Source organism: Syngnathus floridae, chromosome 8 (assembly GCF_059516105.1).
Source record: "Syngnathus floridae isolate MCC-2025c chromosome 8, RoL_Sflo_1.0, whole genome shotgun sequence".
NCBI lineage: Eukaryota > Metazoa > Chordata > Actinopteri > Syngnathiformes > Syngnathidae > Syngnathus > Syngnathus floridae.
The window spans coordinates 482,501-501,712 of NC_142420.1; the positions used below are offsets into that span (position 1 = coordinate 482,501).

The 19,212-nt window shown below is 56.3% G+C and overlaps 4 protein-coding genes across 6 annotated transcripts in view; 3 read left to right on the forward strand and 1 right to left on the reverse strand.

Annotated features, from left to right (window-relative positions):
• Window positions 1–3,897, forward strand: part of pde1a (phosphodiesterase 1A, calmodulin-dependent) — a 7,387-nt gene extending 3,490 nt beyond the window's left edge. For both annotated transcript variants that reach the window (XM_088383945.1, XM_088383944.1), the window contains 15 exons: window positions 115–141; window positions 361–477; window positions 549–731; window positions 945–1,011; window positions 1,102–1,218; window positions 1,406–1,546; window positions 1,617–1,717; window positions 1,821–1,946; window positions 2,036–2,137; window positions 2,246–2,366; window positions 2,440–2,521; window positions 2,632–2,752; window positions 2,831–3,012; window positions 3,208–3,381; window positions 3,508–3,897. In XM_088383945.1, the coding sequence (XP_088240071.1) occupies window positions 115–141; window positions 361–477; window positions 549–731; window positions 945–1,011; window positions 1,102–1,218; window positions 1,406–1,546; window positions 1,617–1,717; window positions 1,821–1,946; window positions 2,036–2,137; window positions 2,246–2,366; window positions 2,440–2,521; window positions 2,632–2,752; window positions 2,831–3,012; window positions 3,208–3,381; window positions 3,508–3,545 (1,699 nt within the window). In that variant the 3' untranslated portion in view covers window positions 3,546–3,897. The remainder of the gene's footprint in view (window positions 1–114; window positions 142–360; window positions 478–548; window positions 732–944; window positions 1,012–1,101; window positions 1,219–1,405; window positions 1,547–1,616; window positions 1,718–1,820; window positions 1,947–2,035; window positions 2,138–2,245; window positions 2,367–2,439; window positions 2,522–2,631; window positions 2,753–2,830; window positions 3,013–3,207; window positions 3,382–3,507) is intronic.
• A 953-nt stretch (window positions 3,898–4,850) lies between these two features.
• LOC148393744 (SH3 domain-binding protein 4-like) lies at window positions 4,851–13,065 on the forward strand. 2 transcript variants are annotated; one of them, XM_088383942.1, is made up of 6 exons: window positions 4,851–5,151; window positions 6,984–7,121; window positions 7,946–8,085; window positions 8,539–10,895; window positions 11,879–12,067; window positions 12,147–13,065. In XM_088383942.1, the coding sequence occupies exons 3-6, from the start codon at window positions 7,962–7,964 to the stop codon at window positions 12,375–12,377; spliced, it is 2,901 nt and encodes a 966-aa protein (XP_088240068.1). In that variant the 5' UTR covers window positions 4,851–5,151; window positions 6,984–7,121; window positions 7,946–7,961; the 3' UTR covers window positions 12,378–13,065. The 2 variants fall into 2 exon arrangements, with proteins under 2 accessions (XP_088240068.1, XP_088240069.1); XM_088383943.1 differs by lacking the exon at window positions 6,984–7,121 and having other exon boundaries at window positions 4,871–5,151.
• Window positions 13,066–14,972: 1,907 nt separating this feature from the next.
• On the reverse strand, window positions 14,973–15,999 carry LOC148393745 (trace amine-associated receptor 13c-like). Its single transcript, XM_088383489.1, has 2 exons — window positions 15,836–15,999; window positions 14,973–15,768 (listed from the first exon to the last, which is right to left on the reverse strand). The coding sequence occupies exons 1-2, from the start codon at window positions 15,997–15,999 to the stop codon at window positions 14,973–14,975; spliced, it is 960 nt and encodes a 319-aa protein (XP_088239615.1).
• A 211-nt stretch (window positions 16,000–16,210) lies between these two features.
• Window positions 16,211–19,204, forward strand: LOC148393746 (trace amine-associated receptor 13c-like). Its single transcript, XM_088383952.1, has 2 exons — window positions 16,211–17,835; window positions 17,914–19,204. The coding sequence occupies exons 1-2, from the start codon at window positions 17,675–17,677 to the stop codon at window positions 18,719–18,721; spliced, it is 969 nt and encodes a 322-aa protein (XP_088240078.1). The 5' UTR covers window positions 16,211–17,674; the 3' UTR covers window positions 18,722–19,204.
• The last annotated feature ends 8 nt before the right edge of the window (window positions 19,205–19,212 follow it).

The following is a 19,212-nucleotide window of genomic DNA, read 5'->3' on the forward strand; positions in this document are numbered from 1 at the left end:
GTGATGGCGGCTCCTTCCCGCTCGTCTTGCGGCGAGCAAATGATTGTTTGGTCGGCAGGTCCGTATCCAGGAGGCCTCGCTCACGCACAGCATTTCTTCTGTTTGTCTTCACAGGCAGAAATACAAAAGCACATCACAGAGGTAAGAAATGGTTGCTCATTTTGACTTTGGAAATGTCTCCTTGTTGCCATGGAAACTCAAGCAGATTCCATCCAGCTCTGTCACCGTGACAACGGCACAACGCCTTTGCGACGCTCCAAAGCCGTGGCGTAGCGTCGCTGGGCCGGCCGGCGTCCGGCCGGCCGGCCGTGTGAGCTGCTTTAAAATTGGGCTGAGCACGCACTTTGCTTTTCTTCACAGGCTGAAAGCGGCCATGGCGGTGTTGGACGGCGGCGGGGCGCTGGACCTCGCCGAGCTGCGCCGGAACCTGCAGCTGGCCGCCGCCATGCTGGACGCCGTCTACGCCGACGAGACCAAGTCAGAATCCCCAGCTGGCTCGCGCCTGCGCGACCGGCACGTTTCTCACGCGCGCTCTCGCCGGCCGCCAGACGTCTGCTGGACCCCGAGGACGATCTGAGCGAGCTGCCGGCCGAGTCGGTGCCCAGGGAGGTCCGCGATTGGCTGGCGTGCACCTTCAGCCGCAAGATGGGCGTAGCCAAGCGCCGCCCCGAGGAGAAGCCGCGCTTCAGGAGCATCGTGCACGCCGTGCAGGCCGGGATCTTCGTCGAGAGGTTAGTTAGCATCTCAACCAATTGTCCCTTTTCCACAAAATGGCCTCAAAGTGGAAGTGAAAGAAAGAGGATGGGCAAGGAAGGAAGGAAGGAAGGAAGGCAGGCGCTGTGTAATGACGCGTGAACCGTGCAGTATGTTTGCAGCCCGGTTGCCGTGGCAACTGACAGTGGCACGGCACCGCATGGTTTTCTTCTTTGTGCGTTCCACCCCAGGATGTATCGCCGGACGTCCAATATGGCCGGCCTGACGTACCCGCCCACGGCCATCGCCGCTCTCAAAGTAACAAAGATGATCTTTTCAAATTGAGAATCGGATTTGTGATCTTGGCATCATGACCTGACGCCATCTCTTGTTTTTTTCTTTTGGTAGAAGGTGGACCAGTGGTCCTTCGACGTGTTTTTGCTTCACGAGGGCACGGGCGAGCACGCCCTCAAGTTTCTGGTCTACGAGCTCCTGACGCGCTATGACCTCATCAACAGGTTCAGGGTACACGCGTCGTCATGCGTGGAGTGCGTGGAGTGTGCTGAGCGAGCGAGCGAGCGAGCGAGCTTGCTGACCTCGGCTCACAAACAGAAGACAAAATGGATGCAATTGTTTTCTTTCTTTCAATTGTTTTTTCTGACGAGCAAGCGAGGCGACGGCGGCCGCGTAGTCACATTTGCGTGTGCTTCAGATTCCCGTGCCGGCGCTGGTTCAGTTTGTGGAGGCTCTGGAGAACGGCTACAGCAAACACAAGAACCCCTACCACAACCTGGTCCACGCCGCCGATGTCACGCAGACGGCGCACTTCCTCATGCTGCACACTGGAACCATGGTAACACACACACGCGCACGCACACACACACGCTCACGCATGACCTCCATTGACTGTCCTGTGTGTGTAGCACTGGCTGAGCGAGCTGGAAATCCTGGCCATGGTTTTTGCAGCGGCCATTCACGACTTTGAGCACACGGGAACCACAAACAACTTCCACATACACACGAGGTACGCCAGGCCCATTTCGCGTGCACTCGTGTTTTGTCGTTTTATGTGACCACGCGAGCCGGCGTGTGTGTGCTTGCGTGCGTGCGTGCGTGCGCGTGCCCAGGTCGGAGGTGGCCATCTTGTACAACGACCGTTCGGTTCTGGAGAACCATCACGTGAGCGCCGCCTACAGGCTGATGGCGGAGGAGGACACCAACATCCTGGTCAACCTCAACAAGGACGACTGGAGGTAAGCGTGCATGCGTGCGCGCGATGTTGGTTAGCGTGCAACACAATAGCGCACCAACGCGTACCGTATCACGCGTGTGTGGCGCGCAGGGAGCTTCGCGCGCTGGTCATCGAGATGGTGATGTCGACGGACATGTCGTGTCACTTCCAGCAGATCAAGACCATGCGGAACACCCTTGCGCAGTCGCACAGGTGCGGCCACACTGGCGATGTTGCGAGCGAGCGAGCGAGCGGCCGAGCAAATAAAGCCCGCACGCCCCTTGCTTGATTCTCTTTCCGCGTGTGTGTGCGCGCGTGCAGCGTGGACAAGGTGAAGGTCTTGTCACTGATGCTGCACGCCGCCGACATCAGCCACCCCGCCAAAGGCTGGCCGCTGCACTACCGCTGGACGCACAGCCTCATGGAGGAATTCTTCAGACAGGTGGGCGGGCGCACACGCAGGCGCAGGCGCACGCAGAGGCAGAGGCATCCTGAGCAGGTGTTTTGTGTGGCAGGGTGACAAAGAAGTGGAACTGGGACTTCCCTTTTCTCCTCTTTGTGACCGCAAAGCCACCATGATTGCTCAGTCGCAGATCGGTAAGAAAGTGAGCGAGCCAGCGCCCGCCCGCACGCACTCACGCGGGCATCGTCTGGCCGTTTGCGTCCGGCTCTGACCGGTGACGCTAACCCAATGGCTTGACGCTCAGGTTTTATCGACTTCATCGTGGAGCCGACGTTCGGCGTCCTGGTGGACGTGACGGAGAAGGTGATGGGCCCCCTGATAGACGAGGAGAGGAAGGCCCGCGAGACGGGAAACCGACGGCCCAGGTGCAGCCTCGCCTGGCTGGCCTGGCCTGGCCTGGCAATGTTCCCGACATGCGACCGCTGATGTGCGCTTCTGTCCAGCCTGACAGGCAGCGGCTCGGTCACCGTGGAGTCCGTCCAGAGACGCGGCGGCCGCCACGGCTGCCGCGATGAGCGCCAGACGGACTTTTCCCTGAGCGCCATTGACCTGCCTGCGCTCAGGAAGCACCTGAGCGATGTCATCGGCAGGAACAAGGACAGGTGGAAGGAGCTCTCTGTGGACGGTACGCATACGCCCGGCATGAGCGTCATTTACACGTATGAATCCTCCTCCACGCATCCTACGTCAACTGGAGCAAAGGCACACGTGCGCACGCACATAGGCGGGCTCAATAACACACTGGCACACACCCATCGATCCGCTGTCACACACAGGCAATCCATATTGAAGCTCAAGTGTCTTCTCGTTGGGTGGACAGAATTGGCCGATAAGAAGCAAGAAGGTCAAGAGGAGGCGGAGTCCAAGAGCAAAAGCTGCTCAAACGACCAATCGCAGGGCTCGGCCCGTCGCCCACCGGATGAAGCGCGTAACCACGACGACCGTGAGCAAAAGTCATCCGACATCCAATCTGAAGACCACTCCAGACGCAACGGTAGAGCACGCACGCTTACTCGCACGCTTGCACGCACGATACACACGTGCGCATCGAGTAAGTTAAACAGGGACGGACGGGCGGACACACCGACTGTCTGACGTGATGTCATAATGACTGCTGCAGGGGCAGGGCCAGGAGAGGAGGACCAGGAAAGTGCCTGAAAGCAGGACGTCTGGCCACGGCGACACATTGTAAGGCGTCAAGGACCTTTGGAACTTTTATTTTCCGACTGACCTTGAAGGCCTCGCACCGCCCGACTCCTTGTGCAAACGATGCGTTTGACACCACGTCGGATGCTCGGCAGGCATTTAGCCCATCGGGCTAGCTATCTAGCTAGCTTAGCATGAGTGAGCCGTGACGGTGTTGTTTGGATCTTTGTCAATCATTGCATCGCCATGGCAACCCTCTCGAAAACACTTTGAAGCCAATGAAGTGAGCAGTGTGTGTGTGCGTGTGTGTGTGTGTGCGGTACAGATGATTTGAGGTTCAAACAAAATAAACATTCTCAACGGATTCACACGGTCGTGACGTCACTCATCCGCCAAGCTGACACTTTATTAGATGGCGCAAACGTCGTGACAGATTCCACACACAACGCAAAGTTGTACCACCGTTAGTGACCACCAGGTGCCAGTAGAGCGCCTACATGCGAAACCAGCACGAGCGTCAATCACCCGAAAGAGGGCGACGCCTAAGACTCCGACTTCTGGACGCTCAGTCAGTGAAATCACGGCGTGTTTGATTGCAGGCACGTCGTTCGTTGCTTGTGGTTATGGAAAAATTCACATTTTCTTGCCACTTGTGAAGTCATTTTCATGCGCTCAAAGTAAACCCAATTGTCTTAGGTGAGAGTCGAGGCGCAAGAAATCATCATGACGTGTTCATCAAATCAATCGACAACCATTTTCCTGTTCACAAGGAGTCTCACTTTTCTGCGGGCCCCACTCGAGTAGCATCTGCAATCAACATTTTGGAAGCTTTTCTGACGGATAGTGCGGGCCGAACCGGGAACCGTCGTTCCCTCTTTTGTTTCGGACGCTTCCTGTCTTTCTTTGCGCGCAGCTGGAAGCGACGCCAACAACAACAAGGTGCGCGTCATTGGGAGCCAGCCCTCCCCCCTCGAGGAGCACTTTGAAAAATAAAAAGATGGCCGGTTCGCGTTACCGTGACGACGCCTGCTGCTGCTGCTGCTGCTGCTCCACAAACGAGGAAAACGAAGAATCCATCCTGTGTGGATTGTGAACGCGTCTTATTGCCCTAGCAACCAAATTCGCAACAAGCCCGTCCAAATTGGCCACGCTCGACGCGCTCCACCGAGGATACAGGTCCAAGGACCCCGAACCCGCCCGCCCGCCCGAACCCGGGTTGCTCGCTTGGCAAATAAGTGGAGGCGTGTGTCAAGTTTGCGATTGCTGCTGCGGCTGCTTTTGAGGACATCACAACAAAATGGTTTAATGTTCCATTTCGACAGCATTTCACATTTGCTCCGTGCGGCGGTGCCGATGACGTCCTGCGGGAGCCTCGCGCCCCTCCTCCTCGAAGGGCCTCAGCCCCTCCTCCCTGGCCGGGTGACATCAGCCGGGCTGGCCGCTGCTGGCCTGGCGGGCGGGCGGACGGACGGGCGCCCCCCACCCCCGGTCCCTCCCACTCCCTCGCTCACTCGCTCGTCGGCGGAGACTCCAGCGGAAGCAGACCGACAGGCGAAGCTCCACGGCGGCGTTGTCGGCGGCGGCTTCGCTGGCGGGACGCGACGCTACGTGCTCGCCGGTGAGCTGCCATCTTTTTTTTTTCCTCTTCTTCTTCTTCTTCTTCTTCTTCTTCTTTTTCATCTCGCCGTCGTCGTGGCGGCGGCGGCGCGTTTAGCGGATTCATGGAAAGTTTGCCAGCCCGGGAGCAAAGTGGGGAGGCAGGAAGACTTCCGAAAACGGACTTTGTTAGATGCACTTTGACTTGTGGTGGGGTAGTCGTGGCTACCGAAGCGAGTCGGGTCCGAAGCTGAGCCGAGCCAAGCCGAGCCGAGCCGAGCTTCGGCTGCTCCTCGTCCAACACGTCACGGTGTCGGAAGGTTAAGATCGCGGCGGTTGCCATAGAGATTAAGAACGCGGATGCTCCGCAGGCTTCCTCGGGCTCATCCGGCCTTGTTCGATTCGCGATTAGCTTGATTGGACGTGGCTATTTCCCGAGATGAAACGGGACGCGTTGTCGCTTCCAGATGCTTTTGAGTGGAACGCGTCGCGTTCACTCCAGGCCAGCAGGGGGCCACCGAATGCCGCCTTCGCCGTGGAAAGCAAGCAAAAACAAGCGAGCTTCGGGCTTGAGCGCAAAGAAACGGGAATTATTCACGAGTGATTCGACTTCAATATAATACCGATAGACGCAATTCATCAATAATTACAATTCATTGTTACAATGATTCACTTCAAATCGCAAATTGATTGTATTCTAAGGCGATGTTTTCTGCTGTTTTTACGTGTTGAGTGGGAGGAAACAATAATCATTAACTAATCATTACAATGTATCCGTTTTATGGGCTAAATCACTTTTTATGCCTTTCAAACTGAAATTATAAGTTGGTAACAAAAGAAGAAGGAAACCCTAACCCACCAGAGTCAAATAAAATACATGCCATGCCATGCCAACAATTGATGGTAGGCAAGATCGGTACCAGTGCAAAGAGACAGACAGACAGACAGACAGGTAGAGGAGCAGAAAAGTTGGTGGCTACCACGGACGGCTGTGCTGTGAAGGAAACACTGACCTACCTGAAAAAGAGTTTTTGTCATTGGAAGTGATGTCTCAATCCATCAAAAGATCAATAGATAGCCAAGTAAGTGTCAATTCAGACGATCACTGAAGGCAGAAGCAGAACATATTTGTTGAAACGCTAACTCCAATGTTGTCAGATGAAGACGCTCTCACACCGCGGAAGAGAACGAGTCGGGATCGCAGACAGATGGATGGAAGCAAAAGTGCATTGAAGGCATGAAATAACAACCTACAGTTGGCGTGGTGTGAGAAATTAAAAAAAAAAAAAAAAGCAGTAGCAGAAAACGTAGCTTTTTGGGGGGCCTGACATAGGCAGAGTGTGGCCCGGCGTGGAGGTCCGGGCAAAGTAGCGCTGATCTCGGGTTGCTTCTTGAATGACTTTCATTGTTTCCGTCAGCGCACGTGATCTTAGATAAGCCCGGTCGGAGCCTCGGCGCCCCGTCTCCCTCCCTCGGGGTAGACCCCGCTCCCGCGTCACGGGCTGGTGTCAGCCGGCGAGCATGTGACAACCTCGCATGCAAATGTTTGTTTGCTCACCGACGGCGCGCCGCCTTTTGCCGGGAGTGCATGCTGACCCAGCACAACGGTGACCACCGATTGCCCATTGCATTTGCCTTCTCTGGGCACAGCCAGACTTTATTCCCCCACTCGCCCCTCAGGTGCTTTCTTGTGGTGGTGGTGGTGGTGGTGTTTTCCCATCCCAAAACAATAGTCAGTTCCAAGACAGTCATCCTTAGTTTGGAAAAATATGAATCGGTGGGAACGTGGCTGCGGTCGTCATGGCAATCGCTTGCTTTGCCAGCTCTCCGAAATAATTCATGATGTCATTCCAGGGACTGACATTCCTGGCATTCCTCCCGTCCAGATCCCACAATCTCAGAATCACACCTGGGAATGGAAGGTCCCGTCAGGGCCTAAAAACAAACCTCTTCCAAGGAATGCACAAGCCTTTTTTGGAAAAGGGCCTTAGGGTGAGTCGAGATTTGTTTGGTGGTTGTTCGTCTTGGCCAAGTGCTTGTTGTAATTCCATCCCTCCAAGAGAGGGGGCGCCATGTGGTGCTCAAAGTGCAGATTTCAGTTCAACTTTGAGTTGGAGCTGGAGTCCCGTTCTTTTTGCAGGACAGGTCATGTGTTTGTTGTACGGCAACGTGGGCGCTAGTGCAAGATAAGTGCCCAGGGAGGGAGGGAGGGAGGGAGGATCTACCTTCCAGTGGTCTCAGACTGTCATCACAAAGGCATTTCCTCCTCAGCCGCTCACTTCCTGCTTGCTGGCCGGCCCAGCGGCGGGGGTGCTTCTACTACTGCGGCGGGGGTGTGCCGCTTTTACTGCTATGATGAAAAAAGGATGACATTTTGGAAACATGACACTTGCAATTGCAATGAAAATAATGGCTCCATTTGCTGCCACTTTTCGACTCAACTGTTTGACTGCCAATCATGCGCAGAGGAACAAAAAGTTGCCCCAAGTGTCCGAAAGGCCGTCTTGAAAAGGAAGATGTGCCGTCACCGGGGCGACCGGAGCCGAGGCGCACATGGGCGTCGTCGACATGGGCGGACAGTGGCAACATTCCCCAAAAGCCAGTCCAGGGAGTTTCTTCTCTCTCTCTCTCTCTCTCTTCTCTGTGGCGTTTTGCGGCCGTTGCTGAGCGTGCCGGCGTGGCTCCCCACAAATGGGGGAAAAATGCAAACACGTAAGGTGATGCCGTTTGGTGACGAGGCGGGCGCCACGACTCACCGAGAAGGCCCACTGTTCCAAGTCATTTCATGCAGTCTTTGCGCTTTGCTCTGCCACCAGGGAATCCGCTGCGGTCATGGCCGCCCATCGAATCCGAACCACGGCCAATAGCAACGCTTTGCTGCCTCGCTGCAGGTCCGAGGGGACGCTGATCGACCTCGGTGACGGCGTGTCCGAGTCCGGCCTCGTTGATGTCAAAGGTAAGCTAAGGCCGCCGCGCTGGTGGTTTGCGCTTTTCGCTTTAGACATTCGAGTCACGACATCGGGGTCAAAGTCGGCATTAGCGTTAGCAGTAGCGATAGCATTTGCGTTAGCATTAGTGTTAGCAAAAGCATTAGCAGGGCTCCACCCAAACATGGACAACGTGCTTAAAGTTTTTGGCACAGTATTTTTTTTTAATTGTCTCATCTTTTTTATTAAAGTCGAAACAAGTTCTTGTTTGAGCAACCTAATTTGTAAGTATAAATTGAGCCACAGTCCGTCTCGCCAAACAAACTAAAACCGTTTGAGATCAGGCCGATGGATGCAAATGTGGTCGGCCAGCCCCAAAATCGGCTGAACAAGTCGGTGGCGCCAGTGCAAAAGCTGGAATGGAGCTCTGGTGCATATCTCGACATAGCTGACGGCGTCGCTCGCCCCTCTTGTGTTGCCAGTGCCTTCTCCCAGTGCCTTACGCTTGGACGCCGGCGCCTGCTTGGGCACGGCCCGAGAGGTGGTGGCCATCAAGGACTACTGCCCGTCCAGCTTCACCACGCTCAAGTTCTCCAAAGGCGACCGACTCTACGTTCTGGACACGTCGGGCGGCGAGTGGTGGTACGCCCACAACAACACGGAGATGGGCTACATCCCGGCCGCTTACGTGGAGCCCGTGGGTCTCCGAGACTCTTCCTTCAGCGACAGCGGCATGATAGACAGCGTCGGCGGCGACGCCAAGGAAGAGACGGCTTCGGAGATGGACCTACTCGGAGAGTGGGCCGGCGTCATTCTGACGCCTACCGCTTTCCGTCACGGAAATCCTTTTGCCAGCGCACAGAGCTCAACCAACCCGTTCCTGCACGGCGATCCTCCAAAGCCGCTGGACCAAAACGACAACGAGAAGTCTGCCGACCTTCTTCTTCTCTTTGACGCTCCGTCGGTGCCAAACCCTGTCGTCGGTGCCGCCGCCGCCGCCGCCGCCGTGAACGTGAAGGGCTCCGGCGGGAGTGTTTTCGACCCGCTCGCCAGGGATAACCCCTTTTTCAGAAGCAAGCGCTCCTACAGTTTGTCCGACATGTCGGTCCTGCAGGCCCAGTCGGACAACCCTCCGACGTCCGGCGGCGGTTTCTTCGGCGGCCTCAAAGCGCCGGCCCCGGAGCAGTTCCCGAGCAGGGAGGCTTTCCGCACAGCGTGGCTTACCCATCGCAAGCTGGCCAGGTCCTGCCACGACTTGGACTCTCTGGGCCAAAGTCCCGGCTGGGGTCAGACGCAGCCGGTGGAGACCAACATCGTCTGCCGGCTGGACAGCTCGGGAGGCGCCGTGCGGCTCCCGGACACCGACATCGGCGTCCACGTCCCCGAGGGACATGTGGCCCAGGGAGACACCCAGCAGATCTCCATCAAAGCGCTCTTAGATCCGCCTCTGGAGCTGAACAACGATCGCTGCACCATCTCTGGCCCGGTGGTGGAGCTCAAGCTCAGCAACATGGAGACCAAAAGCGGCATCACGCTGGAGATGAAAGTGTCGGTGGCGGTGAAGGCGGAAAGGCGCGAGAGCGCCCGGATCGTGTGCGTCAGGAGCGACTGCAAAGAGGGGCCGTACGCCCCCGTCTCGCAGACTTCCCTGTGCGGCGGCGACACGCTTCGGGTGTCCCTGGACAACTTGGAGCCGTGCATGTACATTTGCGCGGTGGTGCGGTGCCAGTCCTCGTCTCCGGACTGCAACGTGTGGGATCACGTGGACAAAAAGATGACGTTGGGGGTGTACGGACCCAAACACATCCACCCCTCCTTCAAAACGGTGGTGGCCGCCTTCGGTCACGACTGCGCCCCCAAGTCGTTGCTGGTGAGCCAAGCGGGCAAGCAGGCGCAGTCCTCGCCCCCGGTCGCGCTACAGCTGTGGGGCAAACACCAGTTTGTCCTGTCCAGGCCCCGGGACCTCCGCGTGGGGGTCTACTCCAACATGGCCAACTTTGAGGTGAAGGCCGGCGAGCAGGCCAAAGTGATCCGGGCTTTCCAGATCAAACTGGGCAAAGTCAGCCGGCTGGTCTACCTGATCAGTTGCCGCAGCAGCGCCGCCGCCGATTTCTCCGACTTCACCCTGAGGATCCAGGTCAAAGACGAGCGGGATGCCATACTGGCCCAGTTTTGCGTTCAGACGCCCACGCCGCCGCCCAGGACGGGTCCCAAGACGTCCATGCAGCGGCGCTTCCTGAAGAAGAAGGAAGTGGGCAAGATCATCCTGTCTCCGCTCGCCGTCGCCACCAAGTACCCGGTGTTCCACGACCGCCGGGTCGCCAACACCAGGTTCGGAAAGCTGATCAAGACGGTCATCCGGCAGACCAAGAACACCTACCTGCTGGAGTACAAGAAAGGAGACGTGGTGGCGCTTCTGAGCGAGGAGAAGGTCAAGCTGAAGGGCCAGCTGTGGACCAAAGAATGGTACATCGGCTACTGCCAGGGCCGGGTGGGACTGGTCCACGCCAAAAACGTGCTGCTGATGGGAAAGGTCCAGCCCCTTTCCTTCAGCGGGCCCGAGCTCACCACCTCCCTGTTACTGGAGCAGGTTCTGAGGCCCTGCAAGTTCCTCACGTACATCTACGCCTCGGTCCGCACCGTCCTGATGGAGAACATTGGCGACTGGCGGGCCTTCGCCGACGCCCTCGGGTACCAGAACCTTCCCGTGACGCACTTCTGCCGGGCCGAGCTGGACAGCGAACCGGAGAGGGTGGCCTGCGTTCTGGAGAAGCTGAAGGAAGACTGCAACAATACGGACAGCAAAGAGCGAAAGTCCTTCCAGAAGGAGCTGCTCACGGTAAGCCCGCAAATGGCCCGCTGGAATAAGGCCCTCGCCCGTGTTTGCCGCCCACATCCGTGTCCGAGCTGTCCATCCCCACCTGCTGGCTGGTTGGCGGGCGGGCGGGCGCTCCGCTGGCTTTTTCCTTCCTGGTCTAGCGTCGGTCGGTCAGTTGTTCTTGGATGCAGTAGCACAAAAGTGTGGTGGCAAATTTTGGTTTTACAGCAGCTTGCCTCTCCATCCAGACCAGAAGTCACTTAGGATGAAGGATCAGGTGCGACCGTGTGCTTCTGAGCTATCCGGGGCCGGCAGATGTTTCCTGCCTCATTGTTCTCAATAAACACAAGAAACCCCAGCTCAAGTCCAAGTCTCGAGCAATCAGAAAACTGCCCATTCGTCGCCGAGTGGCGTTTGCGCTCAGGTCAAAGGGCAAACGCTACGTCCCGATGACTTGAAGGCGTATCTCGGGGCATCACAAGCGCAGTGCAAGCAAAGTGTTGCCGAGCGAGGCAGTCCCGCCCGCCAAATGAGAGTTGATTCTAGAGCCTGCGGAGGAGGAGGAGGAGGAATCATCTCCCGCTTGACCTTCCCGAAGGTTACTCGTGTAGCTCATTTTCAGTTCATTCCCGAGCCACCCTGCGCCCCCCTCGCTCTTTTCTGCGGGAATGAACGGCCAAGTCATTACAGTCCGTCCGACGGAAGGGTCAGAGCTCACGCATAGCAAGGAATCGGGCGGGGACGTCTCAAATGGCGCGGCGGGCCGGAATGGCAAAATAATAACGACGAGAAGAAGTCTCAAAGAAAGGCCAAGGAAGCAATCAGACGAGAGGGAAGTGGCCACTTACAAAGGATTCTTGGAATTGGCCTTTTTTTGAACACAGCAATTGAGGCCAAGTCATTAGGAAAGGCTACCTCAGAGTTGATCCACTCCAGGCTGGATTATTAGCAAAGCAGAGCAAGCTGGCCTTTGACGTGTCAACCTCTCGTCGTGTGTGTTTCAGGCCCTTCTGAAGCTGGACTGCCAAGGCCTGGTAGCCCGCCTGGTGATGGATTTTGTGCTCCTGACCACGGCGGTGGAGGTGGCGGGACGCTGGCGGGAGTTGGCCGAGCGCCTGGCCAAGGTTTCCCGTCAGCAGATGGACGCCTACGAGGCGCCGCACCGTGACAAGAACGGCGTGGTGGACAGCGAGGTGATGCCGCACTCGTGCTTGCTCCGGCTTGCTCTGGCGTTCTTTGCCAGCCCTAACATGTGCGCGTGTCCCGGCTCAGGCCATGTGGAAGCCGGCGTACGACTTCCTGGTGACTTGGGCGGCTCAGATGGGCGACAGCTACCGGGACGTGATCCAGGACCTCCACGTGGGCCTGGACCGGATGAAGAGTCCCATCACCAAGCGCTGGAAGCACCTGAGCGGGACCCTGCTCCTGGTCCACTGCCTGGACGCCCTCCGGAGCTCCGCCTTCAGCCCCGCCTCGGCCGCGTCGGACGACTTTGCCATCTGACGACTTTGCCGTCGGACCTTTTTTCTAGTCCATTTTCGACACGCATGTCCGTGTTTCTTTCCGTTCGGTTGCGCTCACACTGGTGTCATGAATTGGCGTCACCCGACCCGCCAAATGCTCAGGAGCGCAAAAGCGGGCAGTCATTGTTTTGGAGCTTTTCTTCTTTTGGAGCTTGCTTTTTTGTCTGTCCGTGTTCTCGTTTCGCAGCTTTTCGGTGCAACCACACTCATTTCTTTTGGTTCTCATGTACTTGGGTCACTTTCTAGACTCCAATGGTGGTGATGTGAGCAGGTCAGGTTCTTGTGTGAGTTTTCTTGATGTCAGGTTGTTTTGTTTTTGTGCCAACTTTCACATTCTTGCAGTATCGGGTTCCGGTGCGTTGGGGTCTGGACTCGGTGGCGGTGGGTGAATTGGGTTGGCTTCTGTCTGTCTGTCGTGTTGGGTCGGGCTCCGCTGCTACTGGCTGACTTTGCGATTGGATGGAATCAGCAGCTATCGTTAGCTGACGATTTGTTGAGCCTGCAGCTTTCGACCGGTTACCGAAGAAATGCAGATGTGCAGAGGGCGACCTCTAGAGGATCGCAACGAGCCGTACACACAAATAGGACAGAAAACCACTTGCCATGCGCTATTAAAACTGATGACACTTTCAAATTGCATTGTTTTTAAATTAAAACTTGTAATCTTTGACCTTGCGATTTTTTGCTCCCTCCTTTTTATGTTTGAAACCAGGGACGCGCGGTCGGTCAGAGGAGGCAAGGGAGGCCGTGGCATCATGAAAAGGGGAAAACCAAATTCAATTGTTTTGATCATAAAGTCATTTTCCTTTTCATACCAGTAGTTTTGTATCATTTTGAACTCGCTGAATTTCTATAGTTCTTTTAAAACCGAAGACGATTCGCTCGCTCGCTCGCTCGCTCGGAGGAGCCAACGTCCTGTCTCGCCTCCTCTGAGGATTGCGTCATCACGCGGCTGCCTATGTTGACAGGCCGCTATGCACTTAGACTGAACTACTCTGTCTTGACGTGGCTGTTTAAGTGTTCAAACTCTGTGGCTATATTAACTCATTTCCCTAGTTAAGATGACGTATATAATATCTTGTGTTTCTTTAGATGAACTAAACGGCTTTGAAAACAGACCTTACGTAGGCAACGAAAAAAGGGTTCCCCAGCCTTCTGGCAGGGGGTGCTAGTGATCCCGGGATGCTTCATGCGCCTACCTGTCGAAGAAGAGATCTCCACTTCAAATTTACGGCCAACAGCAGAGGGGCAGTCGTCCATTTCTTTCGTTTGACATTCGCTTTTTTTTCTTCCGTTTTTACATTCGTTTTGCAATGGAGGATTACTTATCCATCCAAACGATTTTCAACGATGGATTTTCGGTCGAAGCCGGAGGTCATCAGTAAAGGAAGAGCAACTCCGGAGTTAAAAGGTTGGATTCGGACAACGGGACTTCAGAGCATGTCTTTTCAAACGGCACAAGTTTTTCCATTCCATATGCTTTATTGAGTGTTTTGATGTGTGAAGACTGCTGATACGAGATTTTAATTAAAATAGTTCAAATTATATCATGAATGAGCCACTCTAGAGCAGCCTTTTTTGTGACACGGTTAGGTGCCAGACAAATTTGACCGGGGGGGTGACGTCAGTGCCTCCCCAGTCATGACGCTCACCGCACGTCACTGTTTGAAACACACTTGGAGTTAACCCGGGTTGACGTTTTCCCACCACGTCCCTTCGTCACATACGTTGTATCTTGTTTGTCGCTACTTTGCATGACTTGTGATTTTTGTTTGCCAACCACCAGAATGGGGAAAAACAAAGATGACTTGTGGGTTTGAATTCATTTTGACAACTCCAAGTCTCAATTTTGCCCACATTTACAAATGCAATGCAAAGGCCTGTTATTAGGTGTGGCCAGTTCGGCTGTACCTAATGGTGTGTCCGAGTGACGTCACAGATCAAACAGCCAATCAGGTGGTGTGGTGGCACTTTTCGCTTTTTCTCTGATGAAGTGACCTGTGTTTAGGGACACCTGAAAATAGCGGGGTCGCTATTGGAGTGTCCAATTGACGTCACAGATCAAACAGCCAATCAAGAGGTGGGGGTGAGGGCGGCTGTGGTGGCACTTTTCACTTTCAGTGAAGATTTTCCCTAATGAAGTGGCCTGTGAATAGGTAGGACACTTCAATAGATACACTACACGAGGTAAAAAATAAATGAATAAATGTATACGAAAGTGTCCTAATGATGCTCCTGCATATTTACATGTAAATGCCAGATAAGAGAGAGCTTCAAATTGTTTGCAATCCTCAGTTAGTAGTCACCACCGGTGGAGCTCGCTTGCTCGCTCGCTCGCTCGCTGCACACTCAACTCACCGGCGTGACCGCCTACGGTAAACGAGAAAGCTCAATTCAATTAGAACCAAGCTGGAGGTGGGGCCGTATACTGTATACAGGCCCAGGTTTCGGGCCGCCGCCGACTTGTTGGGCAGCTCGACGCTCGGGAAGGAAGGGCGGGGAGACTTGCGGCGAGGCACGACCGCGTCTCAGCTTTGCTGTGGTCTGGCAAGAAGCAAGCCCGGCGGGCGCCGCTCTATGCCGCGTGGCCCCCCCGGGAGCCCGGACGCAGCACGCGCAGCGTGAGCAGGTGCTTGACAGCCGCTCGGAACCATGGGTAGAACCACGCGTAGATCAAGGGATTCACGCAGGAGTTGAGGTAGTACGCGTTGAGCACAAACGTGGGCAAGCTGTCGGCCGCCAGCAAGACGCAGTAGTACGGACAGAAGCACATCAGAAAGACCAGGACCAGGACCCCCAGAGTCCTGGCCGCCTTCAGCTCCGACTTCTTGGCTCCGGAACAGCGCGCTTTGCCGCCGCACGCCACCCGGGAGCGCGCGGCCCGTGCCTGAGACATGGCCGCCGCAAACACGCGCGAGTACAGAACCACGATGGTGATGAGCGGAAGGACGAAGGTCACCAGCAGATCAAAAACGCCCGCCTCGTAGTCCAGATGGATGAGGCACTGGCCGTAGCAAGAAGCGTGCTGGCCGGGGTGCGCCAGGTCCTCCCTCATTAACACGGCGCTCACCAGAAGAGAGCAGAACCAGCACACACAAACGCAAAGTTGAATTCGCTTGACCGTCACCGTAAGGTTGTAACGCAGCGGGCGGCAGATGGCCACGTAGCGCTCGGCCGACACCAGCACCACGTGGCCCACCGAGGCCGACGTCACCGTGAAGGAGACCAGGTTGTACAGAGAGCACAGCACGTCGCCCAAAGCCCAGCAGGATTTTGCCAGGTAGATCTCGCCCGGCCACACCAGCAGGCCCACCAGCAGGTCGGACACGGCCAGCGAGAGCAGGAGCAGGTTGGTGGGGGTGCGCAGACGCCTGTCACGAGAGGCACAAGCAAATGAAAAAGAGCCTTCGCTAAGGTTAAGAAGGAAAGGCCACCTGCCTGAAGTGGCCGACGGAGGTGATGACCAGCAGGTTCAGCAGCACCGTCAGCGTGCAGACCGAGTAGAGCACAAGAGTCCAAAAGACACTGTGGCTCCAACCGGACTCGGGCTTCTGGCACGACAGGTTGCCCAGCTGTGGAAAGCACAGCTCCTGGCGCTCCATCAAAGAGCGCTCTGTCCGGTCTCGGTCGGAGGTGCCGTCTTTGTCTACGCCGCTGACTTGCCCCTCCCCTCGCCGGCGCGGCGCTTCCTCCTCCCAGAATGGGGGGGGGGGGGGGGGGGGGGTAGGAGGGCTTTGTGTCCAACCTCCGAGGTTGGTCTCAGCTTTACAGGCCTCAAATTCAGACGGTGTCCCGGCAGAGTAGCCGTCGGCAACAAAACAAGCTGGCCGGAAACGCGCCGCCCGTATTTTACGTTGGAATCCGTGACCTCAAAAGGGGCCATTTGGAAAATGCCTTTCTTGCTGGCAGACGCCGGCCGACAAACCGCGCCGACTGACGCTTTCCCAAGGCCGCAAACAAGGCCGAAGCGCCGCCAAGGCGCCTGGTGTCGGGCAACGGTCCAAAAGAAACCCACGGTGGAGGTGACACGACCACAACAGAAGCTAGCTACCGATGTTGGCTAGGAAAATGTCCGGGCAAAAGCAAAAAGTTGAAATGGCGTCATAAACGCCACAGGCCAAAGGAGGCTTTCATGGAGTACCCTGGAGTTTGCTGGAAGCCAGATCGGCAAAAATGTTGCCATTGCTAAGCCGTGCTTTGGCTGCTGACTTTGGTGACTTTGGCTCCCAAAAGGTCACCATGCACAAATGGTTTTTTTTGTTCCACCTTTTCTTGAAAAGAGCCTTTTCCCGGAGTGTCATTCAAAACAATCGAGTGGGATTCCAGCATTTGAGCGGTGGCCCGGACGACGGACAAACAAACGCAACAGCGGCAAAACATGTTTTGATGCAATGCTTTGAAAGGCATCTGACAGCGAGGTGTCCCTCCCGCGAGGACGTCCGTCCGTCCGTCCGTGGAGGTTCCCTCCCCCGAGCGCCCTGTGTTTTTTCACACTACAACCCATTAGTGAGCGATGTGTGAAGACAACACGACAACAAGTGAGGCTCTCGACACGCTTGTTATTCTTCATCCGCTGGCTGACGTCACCACCGTCCCGGAGCCGAGGCCGACCGACCTTTGCGGCCTTTCGAGTGCATTTGCTTTTCCGACAGGGAATATGACAATCTTCAAGACGAAAGGTCTGAAAATTCAGCCCCGCCGCCAGCGGCCATTTTCTTCTCTGATCACGAGAAGAGCCGCCAAAAGTTCTCAAGGACTTTGGGACCGCGGCGCAAGTTGTCACGCTAAGAATGGAGAAGAATGAGCCGATCCCGGACGTGGCCTCCTGCTCTGCTTTTCTGTCTTTTCAAAATCCCAAATGGCCTCCGACGGAGGTGGCCAGTGAGGAATTTGTGTTTGGCTTCATCGAGATGCACCTGCTTAGTAGCTGCCTGCTCTAGCTTGAAGCAAGGCCAAGGCATAGTGACTCCAACGTTCTGACAAGATGGCCTCTTCTCCATGGAATTGCCCAAGTCTGTGTTGACGTCGTCACTAGAAGGTCAACCGAGCTCCTGAATCAAATTGCCTATTTTTGAACTCCTGCTATTGTAACGCACGCAAGGCAAAGAAAGAAGGGTGTCAAATCCACTGTATCGCTCAGCGTGATGTCATACTTTGAAGCAACTTTGATCCCATGGGGGTTGCCCGACCCAGCGAGCGACCGAGGGAGGGGCCAGAGCGCATAAACGCGGCGGCCGGTCGGAGGTGGCCGCACAACGCTGGCCGAGCACGGTCCGCATGGAGCCGGGGGAGGCGTGCTTCCCGCAGCTGGGCAACCTGTCGTGCCGGAAGCCCCCGTCGCTGCCGGGCGTCCTGCTGCCGGCCGTCCTGCTGCCGGCCGTCTGCCTGCTCACCGTGCTGCTCAACCTGCTGGTGGTGGTGGCCATCTCCCACTTCAGGCACGTTCTTCCCGCAGGCCGAGTGCGTGGGCTCGATGCGCTATTGGGTGCCTTTTGTGCGTGTGTGTGCGCTCGCAGGCGTCTGCGCACCCCCACCAACCTGCTCCTGCTCTCGCTGGCCGTGTCCGACCTGCTGGTGGGCCTGCTGGTGTGGCCGGGCGAGATCTACATGCGCGCCGGCTGCTGGGCTTTGGGCGACGCGGCCTGCTTGGCGTACCACTGCGTGGCCTTCACGGCGACGTCGGCCTCGGTGGGCCACATGGTGCTGATCTCGGCCGAGCGCTACGTGGCCATCTGCCGCCCGCTGCGTTACAATCTCACGGTGACGCTGAGGCGAGTTCAAGGCTGCGTGTGTCTCTGCTGGCTTTTGTCCGTCCTGCACACCGGCGTCCTTCTGAGGGCTCAGCTGGCCCGGCCGCAAAAGACCAGCCCTTGCTACGGCCAGTGCTTGATCGAGGTGGATCTGGAGGCGGGGCTCCAGGACCTCCTGCTGACCTTCGTCCTTCCCCTCGGCATCATCGTGGCTCTGTACTCGTGCGTGTTTGCGGCGGCCCTGTCTCAGGCGCGGGCCGCGCGCTCCCGGGTGGCGTGCGGCGGCAAAGCGCGCCGTTCCGGAGCCAAGAAGTCGGAGCTGAAGGCGGCCAGGACTCTCGGGGTGCTGGTCCTGGTCTTCCTGATGTGCTTTTGTCCATTTTACATCTACTCTCTGGCGGGCGGGCTGAGCTTTTCATCGTCAGCGGCGCAATATTTGCTCTACCTGTTTGACTTCAACTCGTGCGCCAACCCCTTGATCTACGCCTTGTTCTACCCGTGGTTCCGAAGAGCCGCCGGCCACGTGGTGACGCTGCGCATACTGCGGCCGGGCTCCCGCGGACTGGCGCTCTGACGTGCGAACGAAGAAGCGCGCCTGCACCGGTCGAAAGCCATCTCGATTTCACGAAGGAAAATCAAACGACAATCGCGACACCCTCAACAGTTGGCAGGATTGGAGTTGTCGTCGTCGTCGTCGACGCGCCCATCGAATGGATGGGAAACTCCGCCAAAAGAACAACCCCATTGTTTCCTGACATCGGCTGGAACAATGACAGCACTTGACGTGTGTCTTTGAGTGTGTGTGTGTGTGTGTGTGTGTGTGGCGATGCAGACAGCAAGCCGCTCGCCCAACGGCTCTGCTCGCAGTAAACCAGCTGAACGCCCGCCCGAACGCCGGCTCTGCTCGCAGTTTGGACCGAGTCCAAAATAAAGTTCGTGACAGGCGTCCAGCTGACATTTCAATAATAATAATAAAAAAAGATTCCTTGCTTCTAACTTCAAAATAGACTTGACGTTTTCCCTCCATCTTCTATTTTTGAATCGCTTTCCTCATGTTTTGCACGC